This window comes from Emydura macquarii, unplaced genomic scaffold (assembly GCF_026122565.2).
Source record: "Emydura macquarii macquarii isolate MOO-44397 ecotype Brisbane River unplaced genomic scaffold, CSIRO-AGI_Emac_v2 contig_2308, whole genome shotgun sequence".
Taxonomy (NCBI): domain Eukaryota; kingdom Metazoa; phylum Chordata; order Testudines; family Chelidae; genus Emydura; species Emydura macquarii.
In genome coordinates, this window is record NW_027132445.1 from 57,665 (window position 1) to 69,738 (window position 12,074).

Sequence of the window (12,074 nt, forward strand, 5' to 3'; positions counted from 1 at the left end):
ATTAATGCTAACCCCTCTATCTAAGACAGCAGCATTTCACTGAAACTTCTGAAATGTGGTGGAGAGATCCTGCAATCAGAGTATGGTTTGATCAGTTTAAGGCATGCTGGCTTTACTATTCAGTATGGGATTGCAGGAAGTGCACACCTCCTGGGTGTCCTGTTGCAACAGGTAGCCAATTGGGCAGAATATGTAAGAGGGCTCTCATTGGGTAGTCATGGTCCCTTCAACAGCCTATTGAGTTGGTTAGCTGGGACACAGGGCAGCTGACATTAGCAAACAAGACACAAGAGGGTCTCCAATTGTTCTGGCCTTCCCATCTGTGGTGGTGGTGGAGGAAGGTATTAATAACTTTTGTGTACATTGCAGTTTCAGCTGGTAACTTCCCCTGGTCACCAGAACTGCAGTAGCTGTACAGATATGTGCCCAGATAGATATTGATAGACCTGGAAGGATTTCCTGGACCACCTTGTGGACTCCTGTTGTTGTTGGAATGGAAATTATAAGATGAACTAGCACTAGTTTTATTTATTTATATATGTTTCATAGGATTGCAACTTTGAGCAGTTGGTTCTGGCAGCAGGGATATCTGATTCTCCCAAAACAACAGAAGCTGTGTGACTTTTTGGAGACACCCCCCTCCTTTCCCTGTGACACAGCCATTAACATTCCTTTCTCAGAGAAAGCAGTAGACTTGTAGACAAGCCTGAGCCATCCTATGAAGCCAGTGCTTTCTCAGGCAGTAGGCTGTTCTGGCTATAGGCCATGATAGGCATCAGGAGTAAATCAGGCTCTGATAAGGCCTTGGTGTTAAGCCCTGGGACTGTTGTGCTTGGAATTTGAGCATCGAAAAAGAGTGACGGGGAGCATTGATAGCCTTTTCTCTTCATTGCCGCCAAATCAGGTTGCCCCAAAATGTTATCCTGTTATGGAATTAATAAGGTTGTAAACACTTGGCCAAAGATTTCAGATAATTGTATCTGTCCTGATAGCCTCTTCAATTCTCAGTGATACTTTATAATTCCATCTATGGAGAAAGCATTCTTGGTCCATGAGAAAATATGGAAAAGGTAAATGAGACCTCCCATTTGACTGACAAGTTCAAAGAAACTAGCTTTGGGTCAAAAATATTCTACTGGTGTTACTCACAGATGCTAATTCCAATTAGACACTTCAATAGTCATTACCACACAGTCTGAAGTCAAATGCTGCTGATCCACTTACCTTGTGCATCATTACATATTTTAATTGTCTTCCTTAATCAGCATTATTGCTTGGTCTGGAGTATCTTATTGTTAATTAGATCACTGTCTACAAAGTTCAATTCACTTCTGGAGAAGTCCAGTTATAGTGAATGCACGTTCTATTACCAGAAATGTTTTGTCAGTTATAACAGCATTCATCCTTTGTATAAGTGAAGTGCAAGCATTTCCCCCCTCAAAAAAAAAAAAAAAAAAAAAAAAAAAAAAGGGTTTTTCAAAATATTTTCTGACTCTGAAAATGTAACTGAAAACTTTATCAATAGTGAATTGAAATAAAAATCAAAACCACTGACTTAGGCCACAACTGCAGCTGTAGGATCACTGTTCATCATGGCCTCACTGTGTCACCTGCTTTCCTTATCTTCAGACACTATGCAGTAACTGCACAAGTTGTTTGCATATATAACTGGACTCAGCTCCATATAAGAAGAAACTTAGAGTACTACAATTATTAAAATGTCCATAAATTTCAGGTATGAATATTATGAATGAATATTAAAAAATTCTTCGGATAATATGTTGTAATAAGGAATCCCTCTAAGAATCAACTGCTAGTTTTTGGTCCAAAATCATTTGTGAATGGTAGTAATCTCCAGCAGATAAAATCAACATATTTCATCCCTCATATTAAGTACTTACATGGTCCCATCGCTATACTATCTGAGTATCTTCACTGTCTTTATTGTATTGATCCTCCCAGCATTCCTGTGAGGTAGGGAAGTACTTCTATCCTCATTGTATGGGGAGCAGAGATGTTGAGTAAGTGACTTGTCCATAGTCATGCAGGAAGTCTGGTAAAACACGGAATGCCACATCTCTCAAATCCCATGCTAGTATCCTAATGAGTGGATCAACCTTATTCTCCTGCTTTTAACATCTACTTTTTGTGATTTGGCTTTAACAATTTTGTCCTTGTTTCCCCATTCTCCTGAATTAAAATGCCATGTTCTAAAACATTATCACTGTCCTTCAGCCCTGTGACATCACCCTTTGCAAACAGTCTTGCAAAATATTTCTCTGGAGTGGTTGCCCGCATTCAATCACTAGCTGTTGTGGACTGTAATACTAAACAATATGATAGCTACTTTGTTGGCCTACTTGAAAGAATAACGTTGATTATCTCCCACTGTTGCTCTGGCTACTTTTCTTTCTACTCTCTGGGTGATCTCATCCAGACCTCTCGTGAATGTTACCATGGCTCTTTGCTTCAGACTAATGTATTACTCTATCCCAACCAAGCTTGTAGCTCATCCTGTCTTACTGATATCTTATCCTAGACTAGTGTGAGGGTGTGGGAGAACAGCTAACTTCTCATTTTTCCTCATCTCTCTTCCATCATCATAGCTGACTACTTCACTGTCCTCCCTATCACTCATGTTTCCAAACTGTTTTATGTAGTTTTTTACATTGGTACTGTTAGCCAGTGTTCCTTGACCCAGTGTCTTTTAGTCTCTGTGAAATAAACCAAAGGGAATGCAGTACCTCCACCTGCTATAGGGCTAGCACGGACAAGTCAAAATGAAGTGCTCTTACCTAAAGCTTTTCTTTATTGGTCTCCAGCAGTTCCCATTGGAATTGCCTTTACTGGAAGACTCCACTTATTAGTCTTAAGCACACACAAATATAGGTGGTTAGAGTACCCCCAAAATAAGTGGCTAGAGTACCCCAAAACCTGATGGTTACCCCACAATTCTTAGGCAGTCTTTGGGGGGTGGGGGGGGATCAATCACACATTTCTGGATGGCCAGTCCTTCATTCTGTGCCTGGAGATCTTTTCAATGTGTCCACGAAGCAATCTGCCTGTCTCAGACTCACTACGTCCCTCTTGAACCCCAAAGGTTACAGAGACATATCAGTCAAAATAATATTACATAGCTGACTAAACAAATCAATCATGGGCAAAAACAGGAGTTATAAAGATGTCACTAAAAACATTTTTGTTAAGCAAGCAGTCTTAAGCTGTTAGTCTGATAGACATGTCAGTATGAGGAAATTTAGCTAAAAATATATCCAGACTTCCTGTTTTTCCACAGACATTTGCCCCACCATATATTCAGAGAGAGAATGCATAGAACTAGTCTCACTTTACATGTTCACTGCCTACCCTCCCTCTCCTGGTTTGCCTAGTTATGGCAAGTTCCTGTAAATGCCTGAAAATTGCTAAAAGCAGCCAACAGAATAATTAATAGTCCATCCGAATAATTGGCAGTGGCTTGGACATCTGGCTGGTTGATAAATGCCCATATACAGTACCATCATCACTTATAAGGGAAGGATGTATTGGTTTCTGTTCTTACCCATCTGGTCAGTTGACTGGAGTTTAGTATTAGAATCATTGTGGGAAAACTAACTCAAAAATGAGTAATATTTTGTTATGAAAGCAGGAAGGTGAGTTGTCACTTGTTGGGTTGGAAACACTGCTTGTCCAAAATCGCATTTTGATTGCCTGGTTGAGCCTTTTGGATGTCACACCCATGCAACAGCTCCTAACAGTGAGCTTACCACTGAACAGCAGCTCCCTCCTCCTACCACGCTGAACTGATAAAGGTAGAGGTTAAGTCTAGGAGCAAGACAAAGATAAGACTCTGAAGAGAAGGCTTTGGGGGAAATTAATTAAGGATGAAGGGCTGAAAAAGTAGCAGCTTCCAGGGTGCCAACTTATTTCAAAGGAAATGTATGGCCCTTTCAGCCATCTTTAAATTTACCTGTGAATGTAAAAAGTAACTGGGCAGCTATTCACTACGTCATCGAAGGTGAACTGAAAATAACTGGTAAATTATAAATGGCTACTGCTGCAAGAGTAAGGAGGGCTGCTACAGGACAGCAAAAGGGGGAAGTGAAGGTCTGAATAGTTGAGGGAAGCATTTACCTTTTTAATATTTAAACACCATATTCAGTGTTCCTTTCTTTTAATTTTTTATTAGGCACTAATTTTCACAATAGAAACATTTTAAGTGAATTTTTTAAAATGTAAAAAGCAGTGACCCATTTCAAGGGGTGTATTAGGAAGGTATTAGTATATGGCTTAGTGGTTGAAGGTACTTAACCTGTAGATACCACCACTAGCTTTTAAAACACATCTGGCAATGGTGTATTGCTATAGTCTAATATCTTACAGATGTAAATTCCACAATCTTGGTCAAACTGCTATTCTGAAAATGCTGTAGTGGTAGTTTGATTTGTCCTTATTTATTCAATCTGTCCCATTCCTGCTTTCTGAGAGATGTGGCTGTTCAGTTAAAAGGGATTAATCAGATGTTATATGACAGGAGCAGTTAGGCAAGAGTATCAGCCAGGCCCCACTGGCAAATGAGCAGATTTATTCTAGTAAAACAAGTGCAATCAAGATAAAACAGCCAGGGGTTTGCATGTTGCCCTTAGCCCTTATCTCTCATTGGCATGGGCAGATCACCGCAAGAATGCTGGAGATGTAAATTGTGTGTTTACAGAGCCAGGTACCAACTGGAGTGGAGGCGATCCCCCTGTTGTCCCTCTGTGCCTATGGACACTGTTAGTCACTAGTGCCCTGAACCTGCTGTGACCCATCTGTGCCTAGGGTAGCCACCTGAAAATGCCAATGGCAGGGTAGGCTGCAAAAGAAAAGCAGATTCTCCCAACACCGGTGGGTGACACTGAAGTCAGACTTCCCAACTAGCCACAAACAATGCTTCTGATTTCCCCAAACTGGTTATCAAGAAGCTAAAACAAAAATATACACAGCCCAATTTACTGCATTTCAGTCTCCGGCTCCCAATCAGCCACTAGGTCCAGTAAAGAGACTGGTTATTTAAAACTCTAGGCTCTTTATCAAAAAGGATCTCCTAACCCCAAAGGGTCTGCCACATTACCAGCTCAATATAAGTTTGGATCTTACCCAAAATACCACACTGCCAGCCAATCCTTTACTAACTAAAACTAAAGCTTTATTATAAAAGGAAAGAAACAACCTATAAGAGAAATGTTATATGATTAAAGCAATTAGATACATACACATGATTTGAAAGTCCATGTATATCAGATTTCTAGAAGAATTGGGGAGTCCGCAGGCTTGAACAGTCCCTCTGGTGTACATCCAGTACCTGGATGGGTCTCAGTCCTTTGATTCACAGCTTCAGTTGTGGATGAATTAATTGATGCAGAGGAATGAATACTAAATAGTCCATGTGCAGAGTTTATTCAAATTCTCTCATGAGAATTAGCAGGGTGATTCCAGGCTGGTGCTGGGATCTTAATCTTGCTATCCAAACTTTCCCTGACAAGCTTGGACAGAGTTGAGATAATAAAGGATCAGTCCCCTAGAGTCTTTTATAGATCCATGCAGGCTGACAGATATTTCCTTGACAGCAGGTATCTCCTTGAACAAATAATAGATGATTACTTGGGACGCTGAAATACCATCTCCTGAGCACACCGGTAACTAGTTAAATTAGCACAAGGTAATTGGCCATTTGCAACCATTCAGAGGTATTTACTACTTAAACTTCAAAGAGAAATACAAACAATAGTATTGTTACATTCAAAGTTCTAGCTAAATGTTCATATGTTCCTTTTGAACTCTTAATCAACAGAACAGTGACAGACAGGAAAGCAGTTTATCTACATTGTTAACCTCTAACAAGAGATACGTAAATAACAATAAATAACTACCACCCATACACTTCCATATCAAAGCTCTAGTCTACTTATAAGGAATGATTCTCACTACCATTGTATTTTCCTATAATATATCTTGAAAGGTGAGAGTTGAGCCATGCAACTTGCAAAGTTGCTGGGCTTTTTTGGGCCTAGCATCATACCCCGAACATGAGATTGGTGTAGGAGGGAGTAATCAGAGCTCCTGAATACACCTCAAGGGCTCACCAGTCTTCACAAGGCATCAGCTACACTTTAATTACAAGAGTTAACATCAGCATTAGTGTTTACATCAAATTAGAACAAGTATGTGCTTATACTAATTTTTGTCATTAGTTGTGGTTACCACACTGCCAGCCAATCCTTTAGTATTTTCAGTAAGATCCAAACTTGTATTGATCTGGTAATGTGGCTGACCCTTGGGGTCAGAAGCACCTTTTTGATAACTTATTTAAAACTCTATGCTCTTTATCTCTTTACTGGCCCTACTGCCTGATTGGGAGCCAGAGACTGAAATACAGTAAAGGGGGCTGTGTATAAGTTTGTTTTAGCTTCTTGATAACCAGTGTGGGGAATCAGCACGGTTTGTGGCTGGTTGGGAAGTCTGACTTCAGTGTCAGTCACTACTGTGGGGAGAATCTGCTCTCCTGTTGCAGCCTGCCCTGGTCTTGGCATTTTCAGGAGGCTACTCGAGGCACGGATGGGTCATACCTGCTTCTCCTACACCAGGTATTTTCACTGCAGCCTGGGCACTAGGGTGTTTGGGGTGGCGGGGGGGGGGGGTTCCAGGATTCGCTGTGCTGGGCAGGCACCGGTAGTCAAGGCCGTGGGGCACCATGATGAACTCAGACACTACCTGGGTTGGATTAAAAAATTGGGGGCGCTCCTCAGCTGCACTGAATGGCCCTGACGCCTTGGTCTTCAGTGGCACAGTGAGTGCTGTACAGCGAGTGTCCAAAAAGCGAGCTGGCAGGAGCGCTGCCGCCTTTACCTTAGGCCAGCGTAGGGGCGCGATAGGGGGTCCCCCCATCTCCCGGCAGGCGCACGCCTAAGGGTTGCGCGCTCGGGGTGACAGGGCGGGGTCAGCGCGGGGGTGGCCCCGGCCAGGGAGGCGGTTTGGGAAAGGAGGAGGGGGGAATAGCCGCAGCCCTCCCTGGTTAGTACTCTCCCCCCCCCCCCCAGCTCACTCAGCCGGGCCCCTCCTCCCGCTCAGCCCCGCCGCAGCAAGCGTGTCTGTCTCATTCAGCCCGAGCCAGCGGCGGAGCCCAGCGGTCCCGAGCGCGCAGCTGGGACGGCACCGCTCCCCCAGCGGGAGATGCGCGGCCTTGGTCCGGGTGCGACCTACCCTGAGCCGCTGTGAGGGGAGGCGGTAAATCTCTGGCCCCACCATGTCCCTGCCGCCCATCCTGCCGGCCGCCGCCACCCGAGCGCAGCCCAGGAAACCGGCGGCCACGAGGAAGGCAGCGCCGCCGCCCGCCCAGGAGAAGCTGCCGAGGAAGCCGCGGGTGGCGCCCCCGGAGCGGGCCGGTCCCTTCTCCAGCTCCTGGCCCTGCGCCGCCCTGCAGAGGCAGCTGCCGCGGAGCCCGGCCCCTCCCCAGCCCCGCGGCCGCTCCTGGGAGAGCCTGTGCGCTGCTGCCGGGCCGGAGCCGGAGGCTGGGGCCGGGGAGGCCGCGCTGCGCTTTTCGCTTAGCCTCCCCCCGGAGGCGGCCCGGGTGCTGCAGCGCCGCAGCCTGGAGAAGCAGCGGGGGCGGCCGTGCCCCTCCCCCGGCGGCGGCCCCGAGCGTCTCCTGCCGAGCGCCCGGAGCAAGGCGGCCCCGGCGGCGGGGGGCTCGGCGCGGAGGGGGGCCCGGGCGGCCCCGGGTTCGGGCCCCGGTGGTGATTTGCGCGCCCTGCTGAAGATCTCGCTGTTGAACGAGCGGCACCGCTACGACGACGTGGAGTACGAGGAGGAGGAGGCGGCGGCGCCGGGGGCCGCGCTGGACGAGGGGCTGGTGCGCAAGTGTACCGAGTGGCTGCGCGGGGTGGAGAGCGCCGCCGGCCGGGACCGGGCCGACAAACTGGAGACCCTGCCCCACCTGGGGGCCCTCTGACCTCCCTGCCCCGCCCCACACACCCAACCTGCAGGGCGGGCGGCCGGGGGTGCCCTCCCTGCCCACGCGCAGCCACGCAGGGAGCGCACAGCCCCTGCCCCTCCTGGCAGGCAATGGTCGGGGCGCCCCATTTGCTGCGGGTTTCCTCCTCCCTGACACTTGTGACCTGCGGAAGCACGGTGAAGCTGGGCAGCAGCGTAACCAGCTCTAAAGCAACCCCACGTGTTCAGCTCCCGAGCGACCATCCCTCCAGAGCCCCGGGAGAGCGGAGTTTTGTGCCTCCTTTAATCGCCCGCCCTGGTGCTGTCCCCGCCTGAGGAAACTGACCTACTCGGCGCACGCAGAGGCGAGGGGCAGCTGTGTGTCTGTGCGAAATGCCCTGCGGGCCCGTGGGGACAGAGGTCTGGGCCGGGACCTGCATAATCGGGGGAAACGCATTTATAGTTGCTGTGGCCTATCATTGACGTCTTGTGGGGAGAGAAAAAAACAGGGACTGATTAATCAATGTTGTAAAGATGCTTCGGATCGGGTTGGGCTGCTGGATGCTTTTTATCAGAAATCAGGAGCCAGAGTTCCTAGCGGATGATGGAGAGGACGGGGAGGTTAAATCCTGCACTTTGGGGGTGTTTGAATGTGATCAAATGTGAGCAGAAAGGAGACAAACTTTCGCAGCCAGTTAGCGAACATACTATAAAACAACAAGTGTTTCATCTGCTGTATTCACTTCAGTGTTTTTGTAGCTAACGCTGACTCATGACATTTGCAGGAATTGTTTACCATCTCTGGGCCAGGGTAGGGAGGGGAAGATGGGAAAACTTTCGTTAAAACTATAGAGCCTTTATCACAAACGATCACAAAAGTGTCTTTGTATTAAATAACAAAAGGCAGTCAAGCAAAAAGGAAAACAAAAACACTGCGCAATACAGGGACTCAAGACAAAGTGTTCTGTTAGTAAAGAAAGATAAATGTATTGATTTCCTTTTTAAAAGAAACTACTTTGTAAATAGAGGAAGGGTACAGTGATTTTGTATATAAAGGAACATTTTTATTTATTTGAATAAACAAAGCCTTTCGTGTTGCAACAGCAGCACCTTTGTAACTGTGAATGGGGCTGTTTCTCAATCTGTTGCAGGCATCTGATTGTATTTAGTTGTGGGACTGAGAGGAAGGTAAGCAATGATTACACAAAGATAAGGATGGTCTGATAGTACACAGAGAATGTGCAGCTTATTTAGGATAACTTTACATTGGTTTACTTTCTTTCCTAGACTAAAATGTCTAGAAGATTTAAAACTTAAGGAATTGGAACCAAAACCATTATATGAATATGAATTAAATCTAATAATTGTGTTCAAATAAGCATGATAGTGGGGATTGAGTAAAATGGATAGCTGGCCATGGTGCAGGGAGAGTGCAGAATAGAGCAGGTTAAGATGCACCCTTCAACTGGTTTGCATTCAACATGCAGAGCTGTAGCTCTATATATATGTGTGATTTATATGGAGCACTTACCTGGGTGTACAGTTTGAAAAAAATGGCATTGTACATGAACAGTATATGAATGTTCTGACACTTATAATCACATTGTCTAAATTAAACTCTTTCAGACATGTTAAGGGCATTTGATTGAAAAATACAACGTTTTAAAGTTCTATTATGCTAAACATATTTTAGTGGAGGTGGGGACCTTTTTTCTCTGCTCCACGCTATTAAGAAACTTAAAAATGCACAGTCAAACAATATTTAACCAAAATTTTTACCCATCATTGAGGCTGGGAACAAGTGTAAAAAAATTCAGTTGAAAGGATAGGGCAGTGCCTGCACTAGGCGTAAGCAGACTAAGCAATTACTTAGGGCCCTAAGCAGCTCAAGGGGATCCGGGGTCCCCTCTTTGAGTATGAGTTTGGGGGGGGGCTCCCAAAAATATTCCTGCTTAGGGCCCCGAATGAGCTAGCACTGCCTCTGAAAGGGTAAATCCTTTAAGGGTATGAAAATGGGCGGATAACTGAAATGTCTCCTCAGCTACTTGTTGCCACAGCAGTACTATAATTCACTAACTTATAAAATTCCTAAGTAAATACTTAAGATCTGTGACAAACTTATTTCGTAAAAGATACATTTGTTTAAATATGTATGAACTTGTTAACTTGAAGTATGCTGTAAAGTACTACTTAGTGTTAGACATTAAAAACTATAAATGTTGCTTTGATGTAAAATGTTTCATGGTACTTTAGTAGGATTCAGTTTTTATGCAAATTGGTTTTAGCTTTTTCATGCAGTGGATTACGCTGACATTAATGCAGCAGAGCAGGAAAACCACTGTTTATGTTGGCAATGCCATGAACGCCCAGAAAATTTTGTTTTTGCAGATAAATTGCTCAAAGTGGGGGTGTATTTTAAATTCATTTCAAATGACATATCATTATTGAAATATCTCTTTGATTTTGTTACAGAAAGTTGGGCCTTTTCATACTCTCCTAATTTAAAACACAAAATGTACAGGTCTGGATTTCTACTAATTAAATACCTGAGTGATGCAAAAATAATCCCCTAATCTATCACAAACATAAAAATAGTTGTGCTCAGAAGCCCAGAGAAAAAAGTGGTGCACAAGAAAAGAAGTCAAATAATTTAAATGTAAAGTTATTAAAAATCAATTTAGAGACTGCTTTGTAATATATTGTGTATGAAATGTAACTATAAAACTTAAAATTTCCTTTGTCTTTTAAATAATGCATTGCACATGTTTCCACCATAGCTGTTTATGAGTTAATTTGCAATACAGCAAGAATATTAGCACCTTGAATCCATTCAGCCGTAGCAAATAGAAATTCACTATACAAATCTGATTTCTACTGGATCAGACTCAGACTTGTTCCTTTTATGCCCACAGTGAAACAAGAGGCATCAGTAGTTGAAGTTAAGCCTAATTAGTAAACTAAATAATGAGGGGATGGGTTATTCCATCCATCGCTCCCTTTGTGGATCCTTAAAGAAAAGGAAAAAATAGGAAAAAACAGATCAAGGCTACTGAAGTGAGCTTCACCATCATTTCTTGGGACTCCAGGCCTTCATTACCCTAATCCTGAGAGGTGTCCTTACCAGACCAGCCAAAGAGAGAGACCCAGTTACATCATCCTGTACCTGCTCCAGCTAAATCCCAACCACCACCTAGGATAAAATTAAATCAAACTTTAACAACAGCAGCAGCAACAGCTCCAGCTCATCTCAATTAATTTCTCTTTTCTGCAAAAGGACAGTTATTACCATCTTGAATATCATCTAAGAGAATGTCAAACCTTCTAAAACTCTCTCCAGCTAAAAGGTAAGGGAAGTTGTTAAAATGAAAGCCTTACTTAAAAACATCCATTCCCATTCTGGATCTGTCTGCAGTATTTGACGCTATCAACCAGGAGACACTTGTCACCTGAGAGATGGCAGAGATCCAGGATAACACACTTACATGGTTTGTGTCCCTCCTGGAGGATGCACCCAAGGAGCGAGGATGGGCAAATTGCACCTCCGCCACTGGATCCCTCATTTGTGGAGTCCAACAAGAATCAGTTATTTCAACAGGCCTATTCAACATCTACATGCAGTCCCTCGATGAACTAGTGAGGCAACCAGGGGCGTAGCCAGAAGTGATTTTTTTGGTAGGGCCTGTGGTTGACATGGGTGGGGCTGGCCAAAAAATAAGCACTCTCTGAACTTCTGGCTTCCGGTCATGTGACTGGAAGCCGGAAAGTTTGGGAAGCAACCAGCTGAGAAACTGTTGCCCAATATTCCAGTTGCCAAGGTAGCTCAAGTAGAGCGTCGGCAGCAGAACTTTGGCAACAGATTGGGTGGGCCTGCTTTCAAAGTGGCCGCCTAGGCCCACCCATAGCCATGGCAACATGGACTCAAGCACCAGCAATATGCAGATGACACACAGCTCTACCTATCCTTACTATAGACTATGAACCAAGGACCTCTTGATGTCAACTGGCAGAGGGCACAGAGGTGCATAAATGTTATAGGGTTCCACTAGTATTTGCTACTAGTTTACTAGTACTACTAGTTTACCAAAAACTGTCATATAAAGTCTCTACTG

The 12,074-nt window shown here is 44.7% G+C and overlaps 1 protein-coding gene across 1 annotated transcript; it reads left to right on the forward strand.

Annotated features, from left to right (window-relative positions):
• The first annotated feature begins 7,102 nt into the window (after nt 1-7,102).
• PRR18 (proline rich 18) lies at nt 7,103-10,186 on the forward strand. The gene has a single exon (XM_067560779.1). It carries the CDS (start codon nt 7,283-7,285, stop codon nt 7,982-7,984), a length of 702 nt encoding a protein of 233 aa, XP_067416880.1. The 5' UTR covers nt 7,103-7,282; the 3' UTR covers nt 7,985-10,186.
• Nucleotides 10,187-12,074: the final 1,888 nt, after the last annotated feature.